The sequence below is a fragment of the Haplochromis burtoni genome, unplaced genomic scaffold, assembly GCF_018398535.1.
Source record: "Haplochromis burtoni strain Fernald_Lab_line unplaced genomic scaffold, NCSU_Asbu1 Contig_74, whole genome shotgun sequence".
NCBI lineage: Eukaryota > Metazoa > Chordata > Actinopteri > Cichliformes > Cichlidae > Haplochromis > Haplochromis burtoni.
In genome coordinates, this window is record NW_024582435.1 from 1,325,020 (window position 1) to 1,351,353 (window position 26,334).

Here is a 26,334-nt window from a genome sequence, read left to right on the forward strand (position 1 = left end):
TGTATCAGTGTAAAGTGGTGGATGGATGAGTTGGCAAATATGGGACATCATGTGCATCCTAAAAGTAAATGTAGATAACACAGAAGAAAGAACCAAATGGGGTTTGAGGTGGTGCAAGCATTGTTACAGGACCAGAGTGAAGATGGAGCAGGTGTGGAGACCAGGAAGGCTTAGAGAGGCAGAATTTTAATCACCTGGGCAGAACACTAGCCACGGGTTTCTTGAATCTCTGTGAGAGGTCCTGGGTTCAAATCCCGGATGGGCCCCCAATTGTTTCAACTAGCTCCGAGGTCACAACAAAGAACAGAGACATGCTTCCCATTGAATAGGGATTACCAAAGTTTTTTTTTCTTTAAAAAATGTAATATTTACCATTATGTCCTTATTAGTGGGTAAAGCAGTGCATAGATGAGTTGTCAAGTCTATAGGACATGATGTACAAATGAGGCCCAGAGACTGCTGCAGGACCAGAATGAAGACGCAGCAGAAGTGGACACCAGGAAGGCCTAGAGAGATTTTAAATACCAGGGCAGGGCTCTAGCCAGGTGTTCTGCATTTTTAACCATCTCCTGAATCTCCACCCAGGAAACTCCTGCAACACAAAAACACATGTGCACATTGCAAACCTGCACAAAGGCCTGGGGCTGCAACAAACTAAGTTATTTAAAAGAAAACTCAGCAGATTTTCTTTTCCCTGGCTCTGATCTTCACAAAAATCACTGGAAAAAAAAAAGTTTGAAATGATTTATGACCCCCCTGCCCCCCTACACCAGCACCAGCCATTACCAGAGGCTTCGTGTTGTCTGCTTGTCTAGCTGTACATCTGTATGTGTCATTCTTGTGAATGCAGTATCTTAGGAATGCCTTGAAAGAATTTCTTTAATGCTCCCACAAGTTTTAACTTTTACATACTAGACTCTTAGAAATGCTGTTCTGTAACTTAACATGGTTTTCCACATTGTGACTGAGTTGCTTCCACTTTGATAAAACCACTTACAGTTGAACGTGGAAGTAGGGAAGAAATTTTACGAATGTGTAATCGGAGCACCGACCGATTACAATAGCACGGATTGATTGAGATCTTCAGAATGACCCATTTTTCACAAATAACTACATGTTTGATTTTTTCTGTCCTGTCTCTCTTCCCTAATTCGCAATCAGTCGGCGCAGATGGCCCCGCCCCTCCCTGAGCCTGGTTCTGCTGGAGGTTTTTTCCTGCTAAATGGGAGTTTTTCCTTCCCGCTGTCGCCAAAGTGCTTGCTCATAGGGGGTCATATGATTGTTGGAGTTTTCTCTGTAGTATTGTAGGGTCTTGGCCTTACAGTATAAAGAAAGATCTGATCATCAGGGGGATTATCGACTTTTCATGGAGCTGAAACTGAAGAAATAAAAATCCCTGACGCCTAACATACTGTAGCACTGAGTAAGCAAAGAATTCATCATCTTCAGCATGGTTCATGAAATAATAAACATTACATGTTTCTTTTCCCAAAATCCACTGTTTTCAGGTTCTTTATTATTCATCACATTAAAGCTTCTTTCATTATTATGGTCTGTCTTTATTGTCTTACAAATATTAAGTTATCCACAAAAATAAAATAACTTAGATAATAACCATATTAAAACATACAAATACACACATACATACATTTATGACATGAAAAAATGCATATTGCTGATATCTTCCCAGAGTTTTCCTGGACACAGTTAAGTATGTGCAAACTACTTATCAGGATCAAAATAAACTGTTACACTGGAAATATAATCCCAGATTTTTTTCTCTGCTTTCAACACAGAAATATATTTACGCAAAATAAATTACACTGTCTGATAAGGAGCCGTACTCATACAGGTTTCATGAAACCAAATATGATCTTATAAATGTGTACAGGCAGAAATCCATATCAATGTTCTTTTTTTCTTATATATAGTTAGAAGTTGACATCAGAATATCCCTGTAGTACACATCAAAGAAGTGTGAAGTAGGTGAGTGTAGATATATTACACAAAGCTTACAGTGTTGCACACATTACATTGCATCACAAAACAGGAAACATTTGATTGATGACAGTTTTGGATGTTTATAGTGTGAGGAACTGGAGCGTGTTTGTGCGCACTCAGTTTCCTGAGGCACTTTAAAAATTATTGATGGTATTCGGTGCAGCATTATTCATTTTTATTTACAGTGCTGTTCAGATCATGTTGACGATGAAAACCGTTCTCGGTCCTCTTACATTACGTACCACACACAACACGGACCACACATTTTGGATGACATAAATCTGGAGCTGTGCGACATCTTCAAGGATTTCTGAATACACGGGTACACGTTTGTGCCTCAAACGGTTTTCGAACAGGGACTATGAAATGAATCTTGTAGTGTATAGACACGGTTCTTGGTCTGTCTGAAGCTTATTAGTGGAAACATTTACAGTATCTAGACAGCCACCATGAGAGAAAAGGAAGTGTTTTTTTGATACTTGGAGTCAGCGCCAGCAATCCGGGTTTTTGATCTCTAGACTTCAGCCACTCAAATTCATCGTTGCTGTTTCTAAAGAGGTCATTGTCGTGTTCTGCTCATGAAGGCAGCATTGCAATCAAATCAGTTCTACCTCTTTTTTTAACATTTTTAACATTATTATTAGTGTTGGCAGGGGTAGTAACACTGACTTTCAGTTGAGCCAGACAATCATTCAACGTATTCCATGTGCAACATGATAGCTGCTATAAATAAATATGGAAAATTCTGAACTGTCCTTAAACAAGGTATAAAATCCTTCAGTGCCCCAGATATGTAAGTGCTTTGTCAAACTGTGTGCACTATGAGTCCTGACGTTTTGCCTCTACATGTAGCAGATAGGAGACAAGGTAAATAATAACCATGGCTGGATTTATGCTATGCTATAAGTGATGGTACTTGCAATTGAGGATCGAGGGACAACTTTTTGGTGTACGATCTGTTTCAGAAATATACTTGAGTTTAAGTTTTGTGCAGATCGTATGTTCCCCCTGCAAACTTTCTCTCTACTACTTACTTTAAACTTCCTCTTTGCTCACTTGACTCTCTTGCAGCTCTGTGCCAGTCACAATATATTGAATTTATTTCAGATTTGTATCTTTAAATTACTATGTTCCTCGACCTCGTGATGAAGGCAGTATACATCCAAGGTCTTTGAGTTGTGGCACCTTTTCACATATGCTGCATGTGCACATTCTTTACCAACATACACTTCTATCTTTCTGCTGGCTCAACTGCTTCCCACTCTGTTCTTGCACATCTTCTCTGCAAAGAAAAACTGCAGTCCACCGCAAAAAAGAACGGGCACACAACTTATGGTCATGTCCCCATTTCAAAGTAATATTCTGGCTTAAAAAATGTCTCTTTCTCTCCGTTTTGTTTGTTTAGCCTTTTGGTGTGTGTTTCTTCATTTACAGACGCTGACCCACTCTGTTATCCGGCACTCTTCACAGACCACGTAGCAGCACCAGTGAAACTTGCAGTTGCAGCGTTCGCTTCGCGTCTGCTGCAGAATGTTGTGGCCCCTGCCGCAGCACAGACTCTCACAGTTGTCCATGCCCGGGCTGGTCTTGTTGCAGATCCGGCCCTGTGTGCCCGCTGAATCCGAGCCCAGGTCTCGCTCGCAAAAATCTGGTGACTTTTCAAAGTAGACTAGTTCGTTGATGCTGGGTCGCCGCCGATGGTGATGGTGATTGTGCTGATGATGGTGATGATGGTTGTTGTGATGGGAGTGGTCCAGCTGTCCAGTGTTCCGGTTGTGAGCCTTGATAAGCGTGGCGATGTGGAAGCGTTCTTTGAGGATTGAACCCACCACCCGGAACTCTGGAGTGACCTGCCAGCAGGTTTTCAGCTGGCAGCTCCCCGAGGTCCCATGGCACTTGCATTTCCTTCTCATGTGGTCGAGCACCACCTGGGAAAAACGCAGAGAAAAGGAGAGAGAGTAGGATGGAGTGAGGAAGGAAGCAGAGGCGAGGAAAAGAGCAGAGAGAAGAAAAAAAGAAGATTAACACCTGCCTTGATTGCTGGTTTTGTTTTAAGGTTAACATATACAGATGAAGGGTGTTGCTGTACTGACTTTATTTCACCATGCAAGCCACTGTCCTACTAATGAAATGCTTGAAGAAACATTGGCTCCATACTGAAGAATCCAGGTGGTCCGACTCTCAGTATGTTGTTAAATATGCTGCTATCAAATAACACACATGGATGCAGGTATCACCCAAACAGATAGCGCTGTCATTATTCATCTTTTGGCATCAGGTAGAGACTCTGAGCATAACCCACATGTAGCTGCACATTAGGCATCAGAGCATAACACTATTTACATATTTTCACTTTAATAGTTTAAGGCTGTCCAATGGAACTGCACGGACATCAGCAGCTAGATCTGCTCATTGAGCAGGCCCTGATACAGTATACGAAAACACTGCACTACTACACTGCACACAATTTAATTCTTACATTAAGCCTCGAAGAATGTTTATGGAGTCTACAATCCAAATCTGCACACATAAACAAACAAAATATCCCGTTATAGTGAACGGTGCGGGATCTGCGTACACATATATCACTCATGACAAACCCTCGGTGCATCTCAGTGCGTGTGTGTGTGTGTGTGTGTGTGTGTGTGTGTGTGTGTGCACGTGAATGTTTATCAGTCATCACCAGCCCTAAACTTTAAGATCCAATTACCAACAGGAACACCAGGCCACCCAGAGTACTGACAGATGATACTGCTGCCACCCCTATCAACACACTGGCGCAGGCTGGACACTCGCACAATTAAAGACATGCTACACATGTGCTAGCAATAAGGGTGCTTATTCTCTCATACACATGAAAAAAGAGAACTTCACCCACACTTGTTCACTTTAGGTGGAATCAGACAAAAATCAATACATGGCTTCAGAAAAGGTGTTTGTGGGTATTTGTCTATATTCACATTTTTATGTATGTGGTGAAAAGCCTGAGCTGTTCCTCTGCTTTTGTATTGTTAAGCTCTGTTTTTTGTGTTTGTAAATTTTATGGTAAAACTACCATCTAATCTTTTAAAGAGGAAAAATAGAAAGTACAGAAAAAACATGAGATAAACCTTTATTGAGCTTTTTAAGTCTTAAAATCTTGTTACCTACCAAAATTGGGCCAATTAGGATGGAAGCCAGAAATCAAATACCCAGTCGTCTGTTTTATGCAGAGGTAGCAGGACCAATTTGTAAATGTCGTAATGTTTTGAGGGTTTTTGTGTGTGTGTGTGCAGCACACTGTTTCATGCTGTGCTTTGTGGGTTTCCGACTTGAGCTAACATTGCCAAGTAAAGGTGTGAGTCATCTGTTCATGACAAACATGTGAAATGCACATGAAAAGAAAACCCTCGTGTTTGCCACCGAGGCAAAGTTCAAAGGTGACCAGTAATATTAAAAACATGAGTAACGGCACAAACACATCAGGATGTGATGCATCCGTTTAAAGCTGCAAAATCCTACATATAGTGTTTGAAAATACATGTTTATGTTTGGAGATATGTTTTTCTGCCATCACTCAAGCTTGCCAGTAATGAGTCTTTTAAGTGGAGAAAATTAAACGTTGGAGGCACCGATACTACACTTTAAAGCCATTTAGATGCTATATTATAACAATCGTGCAAAAGAATGCAAAATATTTTAACCTTGCCCATCACTGTATGTTCATAATGTGCTACAATAACAGAAAGTGACTTAGGAGTGTGCTTTTTGGATAAACATGGTTACACTGTCATTGGGAGTGTTGAAAGGAAAGTTTCAAGACGCTGTGATCAGTGGCGAGGAGACGCTGTACTAGACGTTGTACGGCTTTATGGTAAACAACACTATAATTGCTCAAGCGGCACTTGCACTGAGTTCACATTGTAACTTCTGGCTCAGTTTTTACATGAGGCCAGAGGCAACCCCAGAATCACAAACGTGCTGGCCTTAAACACACAGCAAAGTCTGTAATCATGAAACGCTCCAACCCACTTAAACCTTAAAGAGACAAACTGACCTAGGAGTCATAATTGCATCCACATTGCTACTGTTTGATGGTATATTCACAGCAGGACAGAGCTTTCAAAGAACAGTAAAACAACAAAACAACCAGCTTAAAGAGAAAGTTTCTTTCTCAATATGAGATATTGTTGCCGGAGAAGAACAGCAGCATCCCTAAAAACATCTTTCATGTTTATCAGAGTGGAGAAATTCACATAAAAGAAAATATTTTCTTGAGATGCTCAGTGCATATGGAGATTAGCGTGCTGTGCATAATCAGTCAGTTGCACAGCACGACTGGCTTCCATATCTAAATTTCAAAGTGCAACAAAGCAAATCCACACAGAGAGCTGCAGAAGTGAAATCAGCACAGCACGCTCCTCCTCGGGAGAAGGCTGATGATACGAACGCTCAAAGAGTCAGAAGAGTGAGCAACTCTGCAGAAATGGGCCACAGATTTCTAGGCTTCTGTGAATGAATTCTGATGCATCACTAAAGACAGCATCAACGTTTGCTTTTCACATCCATGAGCAGCATGCATTCGACCCATCGCTGCACGGTCACAATCATACCCTAACTTTTAGAACTAAAGGGCATCTTGCAAAGGTTTCGTATCAGCCATGTACCCGTGATTTCCTCGATGGCACCTGTTGCCAAGCTTTCATTTTGATCTCAACAGTCGCCGGGTCACAGTCACGGTTGAGATGACTGTTAAACATAAATAAAACAGAACTGAACAGATATGTGAAGACCGAGGCTGGCACATGGACAGTTCCTGTAACGACAACACTGAGCATCTCTAAGACAACATTTTGAACGTTGCTCTCACGCTGGTTAAAAGGCAAGTAGGTGTTTCAAGTCTTCCACTCACTTTTTTCCAAACTACAAATACTCTGATAACTCAGACCGATGCAGCAATATTAACTTTGCAGTTTTTGTTTTGCTTTTGGTTTCTGATATAAAGTGAGAAAGCAGCCAAACAGATTTGCAAGACATTTCGATACTTGGTGTCCAAATTTTTGCTGCATTTCTGCTGCATCTTGCAACATTTGGCTAGATTCACAGGGAAGTGTCTTTCTTTCCATTTAAATTTTAACACATCTGTCAAAGCAGCATCAAAGGAATAATGTCTGAGTTCTTGTTCAGGGTGTATTTATTCTTTAAACACGAGGCATGGTGCACACCCTGTCGTCTGACTGGGTAAAGTTTGAAAAAAAACCTCAACAAAAGAAAATAACTGCTGGTGAAAAGTGATTGATGTGTGTGGGAGATGTAAGATATTCTTCTGACGTGCAGATGAAAGGCACGTACGAGGTAACATGAAATCAGTGTGACGCTGGTTCATCTGATCATCAGAGGAGCACTGGTAAAGGACATTTTATGCAAGTAGAAATAAAGACGAGGGCACCGGAGTGAGTTATTTTACCCAGATGAATGACATTACCTTTAATAATACGACATCTTTGTCACATCTAATAATTGCTGTGGCTTCACTGAGCGCTAACTCTTCTTTTTCATGAAGGATGAAATGACAGATGACGAACAGAAAAAAAAGTCAACAACATTCACTTGTTGACTTCATCTATTTATAGAAGAAGCTGGTCTAAAATGAGGTTTTGTGTTGGTAACCGTTCTAACATAATGAGCTCCCCCTGTCCCTCTTCATTTATCAACATATTAAGTGTACTTTTCCAGATCTGGATGGCTCCAAGAATGAGGCTGTTTTGATTAATGACCAGATGAAAGGTTGTTATTTTTTCCTTTTGGTTTCTTACAGTTGCTCCTACTCATCTGTCCCTTGGGGCAATTACACTGCGCAACAAAGGAGACACAGACAAGTAACACAGAAAAATGTAAGAATATATATCAGTATATTTAGTTAGATGATGGGCGCTACATTTTCATTTGAAAAGGCCAAACTTTTGTTGACACCACTCTGGCAGTCTGATAGTTTGGAAACAATAATGCACACACTTGTGTTCACTGCCCGAGTCGGTCTTACCAGTTACCGTTTGTCCTTCCCTGGTTTGTCACGCTAATCACTTAACCCTTCTCTGAAAGAAAACAAAGTTACCGGCATTGGCTAACAGCTGTTTATTTAACATGAATACCAAATATGTTGCTGACCTTGTTGCTCCTGCATGCAGCTCTACACTACCTAACAATGTTTAAAACGATAACAATAATATTTATATTTATAACAAGGTGCAATAATAATTAATGTGCAATAATAACAGTGTGCAATACACATACACTTATTCTTCTTTTTATACTAAGTTAATATACTGTGTTGTGTTGTTTGTTACGTTGTGATGTGTCATATCGTGTCGTGTTGTGTTATATGTAGTGTCGACGTAGGACAGTTTTTCCAATTTCATTGTACTACTGTACTATGTATGACTGTGCAATGACAATAAAGAGTTATCTTATCTTATCTTATCTTATCTTACCTGTGCAGGAAACATGCACAGCAGACATAGATGGTCATGTGCAGTAATATTGTGTTTTCACTGTGTACCGAGATTACATTTGAAATGTTGATTAAATTATTTTTTTAATGTGTCATTGTAGATGTAAAAATCTTTGATCCTGAAAATGAACCCCGAGGGCATTTAGGGCCCGTGGAGGAAGGAATGTGAGGTAAATTCAGAGGTGAAGGGTGGGGAGAGGAAAAGAGGCTGACAGGAGGAGATGAGCCAAAGGATTAGATACATTGTTTGATACACAAAGGCTGTTTGAGAGAGAAGTGTGCGTGGGTGTTATCACAAATCGCCTGCCTATCAGCCGTATAGATTAGATTGTGGTCAGCAGTATCAAACCTGTCAGCAGGGAGTATCTTGGCAACGAGAGATGGACATACACACAGCTTGAGTGACACTTACTTCTGTTAGTGTGCTCAGGTACTGCAGCCAGAGTTTGGGAAGAATAAAAAAGGACAATGTGTTAAACAAATAAAACAGCTGCCGGCTTTTAGAGAAAACAAGAAATCTTAATTTGCGGCTCACTGCGTTCTTGGGTCTTAAATCCATGTAACGCATTTGATGAAGAATAGTTATCTGCATTAAACATTATCCTTTCAAAGCACTGGAGTAAGAATTTATTAATAAATGCCATTTTATGACTAATGCTTTGGTTTACCCAGCACATACACAACAGACTTCTTCAAAGTGGACCACAGTTAGGGACAAACATCTGGCAGGTTTTAATTGGCTAGAGAGACAGGCATCTATAAAATAACCCCAGACAGAGATCAAATACAGCATGTTGGTGGCAGACCAGGACCGTAGGCTACATAACACAGTAGACTGGGGGAAAGTACAAGCAGACTACTGTGCAACGAGCACGGGTGGATGAAGTAAAGTAGAGATCAAAGAGCGCCTGAGTATGGGTCAGAGTGCATTAATTAATAGAACGAGTATTTTAGGCACTTTATGCGTTTAACTGGAAAACAAAAAAAGGGCACTAACAGGCAGTGATGGCTGCCATTCATATACATGCATATGGTGTGGGAGTGGGGGGGGGGAGATGGGGGTTTCTCTTCTAGCTATCACAGGGAGATGGTAGGGTCCACTGTGGACAACTTACCAGTCTGTTACTATTAATATTGTTAGTATTATTACACATTTGCTTATTTAATGACTCGTGTTGTGTTACAAAAAAAAGAAGTACGCCATGTGTCAAGTGAATTTTTACCTGTGTGCTTAACAGACCTCTGTATGTAATTGGAGGGTTTTTGTTTTTTTTCATAGAGCACATAATGAGGCACTTTTCCATTTCTTGCGTGCACTTGCCCTTGGCAGCTCTCTCATAACACACGCTGTGATCCAGGATCGCAGTATGCTAAAGGTAAAAGTATTACCACACTCCTTTTAGCCTAATGTTACAGCAGGATTGTCATCCTTAGTCAATACTGACTCATCGGTAATAAAACAATTGGTGAACAGCTCAGGGAAAGTCCTGCAGCTCGACACAAAGTAACATTGTCTTAGTTTGTCTGTGAGTATAAGTTCCGTCTTTTTTTATCAGTCTTCATCTACTTTAAAAAACAATTTCTGCAATATTCTAACAACACAACTCGGTCATAAAAACGATATTCCCTGTTTCTTCGGGTGCTTTGAATTTAATCGGTGGCCGATCCTCGTGTCATCACCACCGACTGTATTTGGGAAAATCCTAATCTAACGTCTGCGTGTCGCACCGTCGACCCAGTTAAGTGGATAAACAGCAGACTAGTCTGCATGCTGCCTTGTGTTTGTCAGTTCAAAGAAAACCTACTAAAGGACTTTTAAAGCCAAGCAGCAAGCCGGAGCGATATCAAAGCACACAAACAAATCCCACAGCAACACATTAAACCCAGACATCACTTTAAACAAATCAAACGCCTCGCTTCAAAAGAACAGTTAAGCGTATGCAGACAAACACACACGCAACCACGCAGACGCAGTGACATGCTTTTCCTGAGCAAACGCGCTCCATATCTGCGCTCCACAGACCGCGTGTGAATTTGCAGCTGTATGTACAGCGTTTACTCTCTGTTAGCTGCAGACGCTGTCCACAGCTACTTATTTAGAGACTCTAATAAAATGTTATTACCAGCATAAGCACTTCCACCTGTTGAACTATGGAGCGTTTGCCTCCTTGTGCGCTTTTGTGTGTATCTGTGTGTACGCATGCTTATGCATACATGCCACAGAGTGTGTGTTAGGTCAGATTGTACTGTCAGGACTCAGGAATGCCCCGCCTTCCTCTGATGATATGGCGTCTGAGGATTGCAGGGCTAATCTTTCTATTTTTGATCACACACACACACACACGCACACGTGTGGTTTCAGAGTCCATTAACACAACTGGCTTCCAAAGAACAGATCATCATCGCTCCAGGGTTATATTAGCCGTGAAGAGATGTAAGAGTCCCACTTTAGCTGGTTGGGATGATTCTCCAAGGGTTGCTGCTCAGATTCATAATGACTTAATTATGACTTTGATAAATCTTACAGGAGCTTCGGTGCCCCGCTGAAGGAGCGTCATGCCTTGAAATTCACAAAGTAAGTCTTCAATTGCCCGGAAACATCAACACTACAAAATAATACTGAATACTGGCTTATTGAATCTAATTACATGCAGTTTTCTTTGCCAGAGTGTTACTTAACAATACAATGCACTTCTCTGTGTCCTCCTACTCTTGGGCTAACAGTGTGGGCAGATGCCAAAACTCCCCATCTCTTCAGTATATTGCACCATCTTTGCTAAGCCATTTCCAATTTTTGAGCAATCCCATTAGATCTGAAGGATTTGACTTAAGTCCCTCTTACAAACACACCTATTTATCCCGTCATAACCTGACATGCTCGCAAATACGGGTGATGAAGGGTACCTGCAATTTTATTCTTACTTCAAAGCCAAAACTGCAGTGTTGCACCCCGTCACGTAGCGCTGCACTTGCTGCAAGCTCACCTGCGTCCATGAAATACCAGAGACACAAGTGCTATCATGAACACAACTTTATTATGATTTAGTCATGGCAAGCGTTCAAATGTTTACCAATGTTTAAGTGCGAGTTGCCAGTTGCACATGCTCGAAAAGGGGTTGAAGAGGAGTTGAAACGTATAGTTTACTCCCGGCAAAGCAACACACCATCTCGTCTTACTCCCCTGAAGTCAGGCCCTGATGGTAAATTGTAATTATGAAGAAGATGTTTGCCAGTAACTCAGCAGACTGTTACATAGCCAGCATTGTCACCACCTGCCTAATGAACAGGCAGGATTCAACAGCACCTCGAAATGGCTCTAAGCTCTGCAACACGAACACAAGAACGTGTGCCAAGCATTTGTTTTGAGGTGTGCTGTTTAAATGATTGATAAGAACGCTGTGAGTCTGCCAAGAAATGTACTTTGGGATGATGAGTTTCCATGTCATAAACTCTTAAAACATGTCGCCGGCCTTTTAAAAGCGCTCTTATAACGGCTGAACGGGAGTTTGTTTGTTTAACTGGAGAAAGCCAGAGGAACAAACAAAGGGAGGGACTGTGCTTGAGGGGCTGGAGAGGCTGGTTCTGTAATAATTGTTATATAGTATTTATTTATTTTAATCTCTTATTTTAATTAAATTCAAGCTTGTGCGCATACGTAAAGTGTACTGTGATATTTCTGCAGCAAGGCCTGTTGCAAAGAGGTTGGAGGAGGCAGTGCAGGAGAGGGGGAAGAGGGGAGGGAAGGAAGGGCGAATCTCTTTCTACTTTCCGCCCTGGTGTTTGAAGTCTAAAATCTTTTGCAGGGTTTTAAACATCTGTTTCCAAACTGCCAGCAGCCACTAATTAGGGCTAAAAACAAGACGGGACGTCGTGAGAACCTTGGGGTGGGCATGAGGCGACATGCACACCCCGCTAAAAACCACCGCATTCCTCTGCTAACAGGCTGCTGCTCTGAAAGAGGGGAGTCGGGCAGGGGGTGGAAGGAGGTGAAGTGGTGATGGCGGGTAGGTGGGAGCAAAAGACACGCAGAGAAGGGTGGCCATTATTTTGAGGAGGCCCCACCTGTCAGTACTTTCTGTTTGATTCTAGGAGCTGTGTGTTTGTGTGTTGCGAGGGTTTTATTGCACCTATCAGTATTTCACAGTACCACCTCTGTGATGACTCATAAATTTGTCCTCTGTTACTCCCTGTCTTTTTCCTAACCTTACCCTCTGCTCCACCTCCTCTCTTGGTTTCCCTTTCTCTCTGATCTTTGCCTTTTTTCCAGCACAGGACGGCCTCTGTGTCTCATCACTTAAGCAGTTATTGCAACCCAACCAGTTGGTGAGACCCTTTGAGAAGCCCCTGTAGCTGGGGTGGGTTTGATATTTGAAGACTAGTTTTAAGAATATTTACCATAAAAGTATCCACTGAGCAAGTTTTACAATCTCAAAATCCTCCCACTCCAGTCCAACTAATAGTTTTTGTTTTCAGTTTTGGATAACCAGATGTACCAGATTAGCCAACAGTAAAAGATTTTTACTCCAACGAGGTCATGTGACAAAAAGGAAACCAATAAACAGAATTTCAAAATACCCTCCTTTAAACACTAAACTGTAAAGGAAATTAAAGTGTACGTTGCCAGTTATAGGTTGTTTTTCTTTGAGCTGTTGTTGCTGTTCTCACCTGCAAGATGAAAGTGTGGCTGATAAACTCGTTTTTAATCTTTTTGTTTGTTTCTTTAAAAAAAACAAATTAAGGTTACGCCAAATGTATAATAAAGAAGCGCTGTATATAAGGCTAATGAAGTCACTGGTATCTGTGTCAGTCATCACGTCAGTCAAAGGAGATTATCTAGAGTCAACAGTTGGTGACAATGATATCCGATATATCGTCAGGTGTCATTGTAAAAAGATGATAAAGTTGATTCGCACCAACAAACAAAGGAAAAAGGAAATAACGTGTAATCACTTCAATATCTTTTACTAAAAAACTATTTATTTTTCAAAACAGTTGCACAATGGCTTAATGTTTTCACTTGTCCCACCTGAAATTAAATCTTTATTATTGAAACGGTTATCTATTATTATGTTTCCTAGCAACAAATGTTGGAAACAAGTTATGCAAAGCTAGCAAATGGAAAATGCATGTATGGGACGTTCGCTAGTTACTGAATTATCTCTGCTACTTAGCTAACAGCCTGTGTAACAAATATATTGTATATTTGTCAAACTTTCATGTTTTAGATTTTAAAAAATCCTAATATTAGTCACAGATCATCCAAATAAATACAAAATGCACTTTTTAAATGATGATTTCCTTTATTAATGCAAAAGTATGAAAAAGTAACTGCGCCGCTTGTTAAATCATGAATTAACTGTGATTAACCACATTTTTAGAACGCTAAGTTCAATTTAAGTGCCACACCCAGACCCGATTACTGCCAGACCTGCTGAATCAAGAAATCATTTAAACCACTAGAACCTGTCTGACAAAGTAAAGTAGGCTCAAAGTTACAGAGCCATTTGTAAATCTTTGCGACTGCAGTGAACCACGGTGAGAGCCATCACCCACACATGGAGAAAACTTGGAAGAGTGGTAAACCTTCACAGGAGTGACCGGCCTGCCAAATATACTCCAAGAGCACAGCGACGACTCATCCAGTGCATCACAAAGAGCCCAGAACAACATCTAAAAAACTGCGGGCCTCACTTGGCTCAGTTAAGGTCAAAGGTCACGATTAAATAATAAGAAAGGTATCCATGGGAGAGTTTCAGATGTTTAAATCAAATATCAGAAAAGTGCTTTAATTGATTGTTGCTGGTGCCAGATGAGCTGGTCTAAAGATTTCAGAATCTGGTGATCTACTGGGATGTTCCCACAAAACCATGACAACGAGTTACAGAGAACATCTCAAAAAGACTAAATATTCAGTGAGGAGCAGTTTTCTGTGTCACAATGCCTTGTTGATGCCAGCGGTCAGAGACAAATGCTCAGTCTGCTTTGAGCTGATAGCAGATAAATAACTGCTTGCTACAATTAAGAAGAGCAGCAGACGTCCACACGGATGCTACTCATATCAGCTAAGAACAGGCTACAATTTGCACGGCCTCACCAAAAATGATACCAGAAGGCGAGAAAAACATTAACTACTCTGAGAGCCTTGATTTTTGCTGTGAGATTTACATGGTAGGCTCAAAATCTGGTGTAAAAAACATGATCCACATGGCGCGTAACTTCTTGTCACGCTTTGGGCGCCTTCCTGCCACATGAGCATAGTTTAAATTCCAAACCTACCTGAGTGTTGTTGCTGACCACGCCCATCCCAGTATGACCACGGTGCACCCATCTTCTGATGGCTACTTCAAGCCAGAAAACGCAACACGTCACAAAGATTCAATCGTATCAAACTGCTTCACTGTACTCAAAGTCACCAGATCCCAGTCTAACAGAGCACATTTAGGATGTGGTGAAAAGAAGAGTCCCATCATGGATGTGCAGCACAAAAATCTGACGCTGTCTTCTTAATATCAACCAAAATCTCGGGGGAAGGTTTCCATCTGTGCCTCGAAGAATTCAGGCAGATCTGAAGGCAAAAGAGGGCCTGACTCAGCACTAACACGTTGCCAGTGAGTTCACTGTATGTGCTATAAATGCAACTTTTTAAAGCCCATTAGTTTGCTCTCGTTAGCACATAGAAGAACTCCAAACCACAGCTCACAGGAACAGATTTCCCTGAATGAATAAATGAATACACAGCAAACGATTGACAGAAAGACAACCTGGAACGTGCTGCAATAACACGGCGCACGATTCAGTTTTCTACCTCAAAATAATTAAAAGCAACATGCACGCAATGAAACATGCACAAAAGAAAAATGAATCACTGTTTCATTACTCATTTCACTTCAGCCCCCGCTTCTGTTTACTCACATTTCCACCGTGCTGACTGGAGGTTATGTCACCTTATCACTCTTTCTACTACAGGGAGGCCAGCTGTTGTTGAGTTCGGCTTACGCACTCCACATTTGTGTTTTGTCTGCATAATCAAGGAAACCAGAAGTAAACTGATGAAAAGATACAGGCCCAAATTACTCTGGAGGAAATGGGGAACAATGAGCAATTTACGCCCGCTTCTCGTCTCTGCTGCCCTCGCAGTACTGGACGTTGCTTATCACGGTCATTTACATCTTTCTATTCCATCGTTTGAAACCCAATCAAAATTTTCAAAGTTTTGAAAATACAGGTGCTTTTCATTTAGTGTATTGTGCTGTGTCCTAAATACCCCAAATACGCCGAACGCTGTACTGTAAACCACACAATCAGTGACGTGCTGTGTTTTGGATGACTGCTGCTTTGGATGACATCCTGACTGATCTGACGCTAATTAAAATGACCAGCAGGATATGAGGCCCATTTTAACAAAGCAGTTCATCTGGGCTGACAGCTCGCCCTCGACCGGCGAAGACGACCAGCTTGATGGTGAAGTTGTTTTTTCTCTGAAGAGACGATTCTTCAGTCAAGTTGTCCTACTGAACCGTTTAGACACTGTGTTTCAAGTAATGTGCTAATAATTAGGACAAATATGTCAAAACCATTCAAGCTCGTGCTACTTTTACCCTTAATAACAAAATAACACAGTTATTTTCATCACTTTCACAACATGCCATAAATTTAAGTTTCAGTTAAGCTTACACTAAACCTTACAAATGTGTGTTAGGCATAAAGTAGAATTCATAAAGTGCGCTTAAAAAGTTGCTTCTGAATTCTAACATCAAACATCAAACACTGAGAGTCACTTTTTGTTAGACAAGCTTAGTGTGGAACAAACCCAATAAACTTTAAAAGTATTTGTCTTGATGCACACTCAGTTATCCAGATAAGTAAAGCCCAAAAGGTTGATTCTGTTCATCTGGATGTTTTCGGTGGGAGAAACGATTTGTCGCTCATCCAAGGGACCATAAAAGGTCAGTTAGTCCCATAACATGACTATTGAGACCACTGTCATTCCCAACGCGTAACATACTGAGGGTTTGTCATGTCCTGAGGCATCCCATAGGAACGCGAAAGGTAACTTCCGCGTTCCTATGATACGATTGTGAATGGAATCCAATAGAATGACGCTCCCGGCGGTAACACACGTTCCAGCCGTGTATTCCAACCCTAACCATGACCTTATCCCTAACCCTAACCACTAGGGATGGGTACCGGTATCGGCACCGGTTCTGACATAAACGGTAGTAACCAGACCGAAAAGCAGCGCACATTTCGGTGCTTTATTTCGGTGCTTTTTTTTCCTGAGCTGTGAACACTTTAGATTCTAGCCAATCATTTTACGTTTCCGAGGATAGTAGGCGGGGCCAGGTACGTACGTTCTTTTAGAGCAGAGCTACAGATTAAAAATGCCCAAGGCGAAGCGGTCAAAGTCTGGCTGTACTTCACAGCAAAAGATGCAAACTCAGCAGCAACAAGTGCTTTAAGCTGATACTGTGATACTGTCAAAGGAGGTAACACGAATCCGATGAAACACCTGGCGACGCATAGCGTTTTTTTAAAAGCCGAGAAATGCGCCGTATTTGATAGCTTGCTGCGAGACCTCACACCGGCACATCTACTGCGGGTGTGGTGCCTGTTATCGGACCCGGAGTTAGCAACATCCCCCAAAAACCCGAAGAGGAGAGTCCTGGCCCCTAGCCCTGCCAGTGTAGCAGAAATGATGAGGATGATGATGCAGCAGCAGCCGTTCTTCTCTGCGTGAGTAGCTTAATGTTGTTCGTGTGTAATTTACGTTGAGTAGGCTAACCACGTTATTACATTAATGCATGTAAGGTGAACTAGCAAACATCATCATAGCTACATGCGGCTGTCTTCTTGTTTGATGGCAGATACTCCCTTCACCCTGGCCAAAAAGGCTAAAATGACCAAAGAAAAAGTGGAAAACAGTTAAACATGAGAGGTTTTTGGACAAAGTTTGTGTTTTTTCCATTGTTTAAGCACTGCTTCCAGCCAAGAGTGATGCCATATATGCCCCATAGCTGCAGAAAAGGCTAACATTGTTATCTTTTTACAAAAAACAGCTGAACATGAGAGGTTTTTGGACAATATTGTGTTCTCCATTCTTTAAGCACCGGTTCGAGCTCCGCTTAAGCACCGGCACCGTTTCAAAAGTACCAGTTTGGCACCGGTATCGGATAAAACCTAAACGATACCCATCCCTACTAACCACAATCTTAATCATATTAGCTACTGTTTTCCAAAGTGATTAATGATGAGAAAGTAAAACAAATGTACATGTGTAGATTCATTCCAAACGGTTCTCATGTTTCCGAAAGCGTAACATCCCGACAATTTGCCACATGGCGTCGCATGTTAGGTTTTGGGATGAGAACATGTTGGACTATTTGCATATTAATAACTGACCTCGCAGCTCATTGTTCCTTCAGTGGTGCTGGTTTCAGTGATTGTGCAAATGTCCTGTTTATAAGAGTGAAACCTGCAGTCAGCTGAGACTGAAGAAGTCACCTGATGATGATGAAACTTTTCTCCCACTGAAAACGTCCCGATGAACAGAATCAACCTTCTGAGATTTAAAAGTATTTTTATGAGATTCTACTGGTTCTACTGCTTAGTTGAGCATCATCCATGCTTTTGGGTTGACGGCCCCTGTGACCATACAATCTAATATAACTATGTTAAAGCTTGAGGACAGGGGCTTCAAAATAACTGTTTACTTTTACTCTTATCCCTTATTTTACCAGTTCTCTAAATCTTTAGACGTTATTGAGGAAGGACTCAATTGCAACGACCACATGAAGCTAAACCTCACATAAGTAGTAGTAGTAGCAGTATGAAACACTTCTGAAACACAACCCCTGACCCTCTAAAACGTTCATAACAGCTGAAAACACTGTCATTTTTGATAAACTGATACAGGACAGAAGCGGATGTGTAGTATCTACAATCGGCCCTTTGAGCTTTTTTTTTTTCATTTGTTCTGTCGTAAATTGTGTGTCTGATGTTAAAATATTTTAATGTAGTACAACAAAATAGCAGCAGTTATGCAAACGTGGGGAAAAAAGACCCACAAACACACACTTTTCACTCACCTGTCTCCCAACTTTATTATTATGCAGCCTCATACGAGCGTGGATATCTTTGTAGGTCTCACGGGCATCCAGGAAATCCCGTGAGAACTTCTCTCCGAATTCCACGTCAGGGCTGCAGCCGCCCCACTCCCACGAGTCTTGGGGCCCTGGCAGGTCAGCCGGGAAGTGCTCCATAACACCGTGCACCATACCCTTCCCTCGCTGGATGGCCTCGACTTGCAAGCGGTGGAGTTTGATACGGAAAGCCTCCTCGTCCCCTCGTCGCTTCTCGTCACAGCCACATGCTTTCAGTTTGCCCATGGAGCAGGCGTTGGCCACCGCGTGCACCACTCCCGCTGCTGCAATGGCATACGCGAAGGCACTCTCTCGAAAACCTGCAGGTAGAGGGGCAGCATAGTCATGTTGTTTTAAGCTAATGTGAAAGTAAAAGGTAATAAGAAGTGTCAGAACCAGGAAACACTTTGGAAGTGGAAAGATGTTTTCATTTAAAATGCCAGATGGACTGTATGCTCTCAAATGGTGCTCAGTGTTTTACTGCTGTGTGTGAAGTAACATAAGAATCATCAGTTCTTACAAAGATTAGCCGGAGGACCGTGTCAGTGGCTATAGAGGCAAGTGTTTCACTTTGAGACAGAGTTGACAAACTTTGAGAATTTCTAATAACTCTTACGCAGAATACATCATCATATATGTGGAACCTAAGTGAAATGAGAAAACTGCTGGCTAAAAGAGCGATAGAGAAGTGAAATGTGCAGTGACTGATCATTTATATGACTAAGATACCAATTCAAAGCTATACTTGTTGTACATTTTTTATTTTTATGAATACCCCACAGTTGTGTTTCAGTTACAGTGTTACACGACATTTACATGCTCAAAGTTTCCTCATTTCGAGAGTGTGAGCACATTTACATTTTGCTTTCTTTATTTTATGCATCATAAATAACACGCAGAACTTTTTCTTTTTTACATGCACACACGCACAGGCCGAGACTCAGAGCAGAGGAAACATCTGGGACAATAACAATTCAGTGTTCCAAACTTCGCAGGCTCCACCACTCCCATCAGAGGACCCACGGGGTACTCGCACACTGTGACTAAATAGAGCTGTGACTCCTTCCTGTGACAACCTCCACGACCCCACACACACACACGTACTCCATCCGTGGATCTTTCACCCAGCTGTAGCTAAAATCTTGCTCTTGTTAAGGATAGCTTGACTCCATGGATTAGCTCCACAGAAGATTACAGATCTTTTACCTCCAGGTCCGTGAGGTCATTCCAACAACTCCTCTCACCTACAAACTCGAGGCGACTGGGCCAAGCTCCCTGTCAGTGCTTCATACTGCTCCCTTATTGGATTATTTTTAGCCATTGTTCTTAACCATGGTTAGACGACTTTTTCAGTTATTGTCTTTATTATTCTTTGTAACCGGCTTCTTTTTAAAATGTGCAATATAAGTAAAATTGACTTATTAACTGTTAACCCGGCTGTTACTAGTCTTTGACTTTGGGCTGATTGCTGGCTGTACTTCGATCTTTGCTTTTGTCGTTTCCTCTATTTGGATGACAACTCGCCACCAAATGAGCTGTACATGTGTTTAACTTAGAGAGGCTCATTATGCCGTACCGCAGCTTTCACCTTGTAATCATTTTAAATTGACTCAAAAGGAACTAATCCATGTAAAGGAGGCAGATGAATGACTGTGTGCGTGTAATATCCACGTATGACATTAGAGTTAGATGCATCCCTTTTTTTCTTCATGACGTAACTCGCATGCAGCACATGTAAGAGTGTATCTGACGACGACTGACCTGTAAATCATAAGACTGCTGTTATAGCAGCCTCTCCTTACACTTACACACACACGTGCACTGGACGTACGCTAAAAAAAAGAGAAAGAAATCCATATCTAATTGTGGAATCCGTGAATACCGAAGGATAAAGTGTGACAGAATCATTTGCACTCCTGCCCTCTATAGTGTTTATTGTTAGATCTCAGCTTACTGCCTGTCAAGGTACCCTCAGGTTGTATAAAAGCAGCCCCACCGGCTACGGTTATAATGGAAACTTGTAAAGAAAACATGAAAAGAAACCACTTAGGGGTTTATAGCACTGAGCTCGAAGGGGAAATGATTCAGGCTGCTTGTTGGAGTCAAATAAAAAAAGCTTTTAACTGGATCTGCCCCTTTAAGCAGGGTTTGAAGTTACTTCCTTATTAATAAATTTGAAAATAAAACCCTGACTAATTTGTTTTAGTGAGATATGGTGTAAGAGTTTACACTTTTGTTGCTGTATGCATAGAAATATTTGCCTTTGCACAATAAATGCTGTTCTCATGATAGTCAGAGGGAGTCCAGTAACAATGTTTCTAAAACTTAAAAGGACGTTTTCAGGATATTGTCATATTCTGAATGATGACTGTGCTTCCAACTACAGTAGATGTTCACATGGCTCTTCTAACTGAAATAACGTCTCCACCGGTGGTAACATCCTCCTCAATAGCTCAGTGAGCTGAGGCTGGCTGAGAAGCTGATAGTCATCATCCTTACAAGCTGCCAACTGGAGGCAGTAAAAACAAGCTATAAACACCTTGTGAGCAAACTGCTGATATTGGGCAATCCTCATTTTTCACGTGGCCGATATCCTTTAATCTCTGTTTTCACTCTGCTTTGACTCTTAAGAGGAAATGCATGTGATCTACTGATATCATACAGTAATACATAATAGCTTCCTTAATATTTAACATGTAAATAGGAGCAATTATACTTTTGAATACACCCCAGAAATAAATGCACACACTCCAAAATTGTACCGTCTATAAATAATTTGACTCACTGACTCACAATCAGAGCCCCCAACCTTCCTCCACCCCCACCCAACCACCTTGACCCACACTGAGCAGGAGAGGAGCGCAGCATGGCACTTAAGCACATCCTCATACTTAGAAAGCCCGTTTTAGCTCTTGACCTGCTCCGAGCTGGGCACTGCAACGCGAGCACCCGGAAGACCGGGAACAAATCAATCTAACAAATAATTCACCGGCTGTGGCACGCCCGGCTGAACTGATGGCAGAGGAAGTGGCAAAATGAATTAAAGATTCAAAGGAAACTGTCACTTTGTGTTACAGAAACCGACTAAACAGGTTTGTGCTTTTGCCTCGGAGAGTTGGGAAAGTGCTGAGAGCAAATTCACAAGCACTTGCACTGGCAAGGGAAGAAAAAGCATTAGGAGTAGCCCAGCCAGGGAACACAGAGACATGGCGACAGAGAACGAGATGGCAAAAGAAATGCAGAAAGGCACAGAAAGAGAGGGAACAATTCTCCTATTTCTGTCCGTCTCCGTCCTGCTGGGCCCTCCCTTTAGCCTGGTTTTTAATGCGGGCTAAATGGGAATGAACATAGACCCGTAAAAGTTATCGAGAAACCATCAGCAGAGAGGATTCGAGCACCATCCAATGCAGTGACACCAGAATAAATATTAAAATGTAGAGCACCTGATAATCTATTCAAAAACCTGTTTAGAACGTCACATGTAGGATTTGAGAAAGCCCTGCAAGCGTAGCCGAGTAAGCGAGTTTTCCAGTTGGAAGTACTTTCTTCAATTCTGAGCTTTTAACACCACAGATAAACTTGTTGCTGCACTACATGATGTGGGAAGAAAATACCAGTTTGGTACACACGAGCCTCGTGTGAGAGCGTATTTGAGTTTTTTCAGGAGGAGCTGCACTGAATACATGCACTCACCTTCTGTATAATCCACCTCTGAAAACGTCCCTTATTCAAAGCATTCATGCTTACAGTAACTGCACGCAATGATGGCTGCAGCGTGTCAACTTGTATCCATTTTTTAGCTTGCGTGGAGAGGATCGTATCAACATGTAACAGATGAATCACACGATTTAAAGAGCTTGTTTATGTCAGTGGTTTGGAGTTTCTGCACCCGAGGCAAACCAGGGATGCCAGACAACGAGCAACTGCCTCTGCTAATAATGACAAACAGCTTTTCAATGAGTCAGTTAGGAGTGAAAGCAAGACCAGAGGTGAGAAAGTATTTACTGTAGCTAAAATTATTATATATTTTGTGTTATTTCATGGCAGTGATAGGATATAGTCCTCAGTGAGGGTTACAAACCAGGGTTTTTCTTGCAGAGATGGTAGGAATTTTTTTATGACAGGTAAGGTCATCATTAGTGTCTCAGAGAAACGCTCTTTGGGAAATTTTTAAAAAGCCAGTTTTTCACGCTTGTCTTGAAAGACTTTCACTAAAAACTCACAAAGCTAAGCCAAAGCAATACACGTGAGCATCTCAACCAATTTTCTGCAACTCCTGAGATGAAAGTAAAATCGAAGGCCAGCTAAACTGAAGACTCAAACTACCAACCGCACTGTGTGTTGCATCTATCCAGGTGCTCAGGCTACTAAGAAATTGATGCCTTTTCCAGTCAATAACCTGCGATGACACCATCTGAAGGCTTCCCAACTCTAAAGCTCCTCTTTCATCCTTTGTGGCTGACTTGCAAAGCTCCAAGCCCTACAAAGCGTCAAGGAAAAATGATATGCATGAGGCTTGGTAATCTGAAGGTGACTAACTGCTTTTGAAGTTGCCTGCTCTTTTGAATGGGTTATTGAGAAGCTTCAGCGAGGTGGTTAGAAAGCAGATACCAGTCTGCTAGGAACGAGAGATAACTAGAGATAACCTGTTCATTTGGAGGACTTGTTTCCGAGTTAACATTGATGAATTATAACTACGTGGAAAATAATCTCTTTTTATAATCTTGTTTGAGGAAATATATTAACTTTTGTTTGGGAGCTTTTGTATCTCTGTGGCAGCTAATCTTTCTAAACCCATCCTTTCAAGGTACTTCATTGAAGTGCAGTTGAGGAGGAAACCACAGTCTGACTCAAGAGCAAACTTATACCTGGTAACCTGTGGTGACATTTCACCTTCATAGTTCACTAAAAGAAGCTTTTAAACTCATTCCCCCGCTTTAGACAATACTGTGTGGTAAATTTTGTGTAATTCATATATTGGGACTTTTAAAAGTTTATTTTTTTAAGTAAAAAAATTGGGTTAAAACTGACCTCTTTTGAAGACTATGCTGTCGTAGGGTATTTTGTTTCTAGTCTCCAGGCTGGAGCAGTTCCAGCGGTGCCCTCTGAACTGGTGCTGGCACTCATGGATGGCAATCTGGATTCCCTGGATTGCTGAAGCCGTCACGTCTGGGTTACGCATGCACACCTCCAGCTGGCGCCTTGTCAAACCTGGCAGTGTCAGACACACCGTGTTGGCATTCAGGATTGGGTCGATGTTGGGGAGCTTCAGGCCCAAGATTTCATTGGAGTCTACCCTGCACGGAGCAAGTATAGATCAGGTTACTGACAAGATAGATGTGCAAGTCAAATCTTCTGTCTTTTCTGTGTACTGATGTTAGTTTCCGAAGGTTCGTTATAGCGAGACTCGTAAGTTTTCTTTTAATGTTCCTCTGGTGTCACCTCGACACCCACTTTCCATTGCACCCTGCCATGACTTGTTGGTCCCTGGTTTAACCGATTCCTGTAAAACCCCCAAAATACACAAATGTGTGTGCTATGTGGTAGCGCTGATAAAAACATCTCCAGATGCTGGTGGTTTCGGAGGGGAACTGTACTCTTTAATCTGTTAGTATGTTCTACTTTTCAGATTGATTCACTTTATGATTGTGCATCTGTTTTGCCATTGGTTTAAATAAAAGTAATATTTTAAAAAAATGATTAAGCCTTTAAAGTCTTTAAAAATGTGCATACTTAACTCAGGATGTTTTTATTGCAGCACAATGAATTAAGGCAAAAATAAAAACCTACGTACCTGCCACATAAAATAACCAGAGGAAATACTTTAGCACATAAATTGTTATTAGCAGTAAGGTGTGTCTCTGCACTCAACTGTCTCAGCTTCTGTTTCAGGTTAATTGTGTGAACAGCAATAATTCAGCTGACAGCCTCTAAAGCGCGTTTGTGCTCCACAGACGAACAGTAACAGCAGCAATAAGAAAAACACACGATGCGCTCCTGATGACTGAAAGCTGTCCTGCTTTTCTTTTCATGATCTTTACAGGCAAAACACAGGTTTGTGTGTGCCGCACATGCAGCCTGACAAACAGCCACGCGCACTCCCAGATGCACACGCAAATACAGGTGTGGGGAAGAGATAGCATTTACACACACACTCTGCTTATAGTCTCGTAAACACGTGGGACCTGCGAGAGTGTCTTCTGCAAAACTTCTCCACGAAGCAAAGAGAAGAAAAAGTCGTCAGTGTTGGAACACACACACACACACACACACACACACACACACACACACACACAGTGTGCCGCTTATCTAAGCAAAGTAGCTTTGGAGCGATTAAAAAAACAATCAATCAATAAAACAACTTGCCACTGCATGTTACTCATTTGCATGTTACACTTTCAGTGTGGGATTGCTTTTTGTGGCTTTGCAATTCCAGTTTGACTTCTGTTGGTACCTGTTGTGTTTCCGGCTCTGAGAGTAAAGAGCAGCACAAGTTCAAAAGCTGCCTTTCCAAATTTTACAGCTGGAACCAGCATGTGGGCAAAAGTGTTCAAGATAATAAAGAATAAATAGAAATAAAAAAGAAAGCACACAACTGTTTACACTTCATTATATTTATATTTTAGGCGCAGACAACCTGTCAGTGAAACATTTAGCTGAATGAATGAAATACAAATTTTACGTCGATAAATAAATCTGACATCTCACAACATCCTGTTAACAGATTTTTAAGTTCAAATAAGGAGGCTCGATGAAAGATGTTCTTTAATTGCGTTAAAACAGCAGCTTGACTTAAAGTTTTAGTAGAATTACTGCGTTCCGTATTAATTTCACTCACCTTTTATCCAAGAGACAGATAGCCACCAGGACGCATGTCATTCTCAGGACCGAGTTTTCCATGTTTGTGTCTTGCAATAAAAAATGTTCACAAAAAGTTGTCAAAATTAAGAGTTTGGTTTAAACTAATTCCAGTATTTCGCCACAAAGTTTAAAAACGGGGTAAAAGGCTCCGGCTGAAGAATTGAACTCTGGACTTGACAGCTCCGACTAACCTGAATCCAGATGCGCCAGCCAGCGGCGGGAGACTCATTCAAGAAAAGTTTCATCAACCTCCCAACTTAATGAATGAAGCGGGGGGTTGTTACAAGTCTGAGGAAAAGTCCGTGTTTAGCCTCTCAAACGCATCCGTTCTCATGCCGGTATCTCCGCCGACAAGGCTCTGGTGTAACATCCGAGACAGACGACTGAACCTATATAGGCGCTCCAAGTGAAGTCTGCTGGAGTAGCGCACAGATAGTCCTCTAAACTGCTGCACTTAGCGCTTCGCCAGCCCACTTTTTTTGCGTCACTCAGGGAGTAGGAGAGCGCCGAGGGAGGTCAAGTGCCTCGTTAAAACAGGATAGAGATCCTTCTAGATAAGAAAAGCGAAACACTTAGCCCGCGCCCTCTGAGGAGCGGTGCTGAGGATGAGGATGGGGGATGAAGAGGAAAGTCGCGCAAAACCGAAACTTTCTTTTGCGTTTGATTTAGTGGATTGCTTAGATGATTGTGAAAGACGATGATGAATTTGATTAAGAAGTGGACAAAGAGGAAAAAAGAATGTTAAAGCTGAAGGTGTTTATGAGCTCTAAGGGAATATCCAAACCTCATGAATTATTTTTATTTTTATTTATTAAAAAAAAAACATTATTTATAATGAGATTT

General features: G+C 41.5%; 1 protein-coding gene across 1 annotated transcript; it reads right to left on the reverse strand.

The window, feature by feature from the left end:
- Nucleotides 1–1,538: 1,538 nt before the first annotated feature.
- Nucleotides 1,539–26,007, reverse strand: wnt10a (wingless-type MMTV integration site family, member 10a). Its single transcript, XM_005925921.3, has 4 exons — nt 25,469–26,007; nt 23,662–23,927; nt 18,577–18,950; nt 1,539–3,929 (listed from the first exon to the last, which is right to left on the reverse strand). The coding sequence occupies exons 1-4, from the start codon at nt 25,528–25,530 to the stop codon at nt 3,426–3,428; spliced, it is 1,206 nt and encodes a 401-aa protein (XP_005925983.1). The 5' UTR covers nt 25,531–26,007; the 3' UTR covers nt 1,539–3,425.
- Nucleotides 26,008–26,334: the final 327 nt, after the last annotated feature.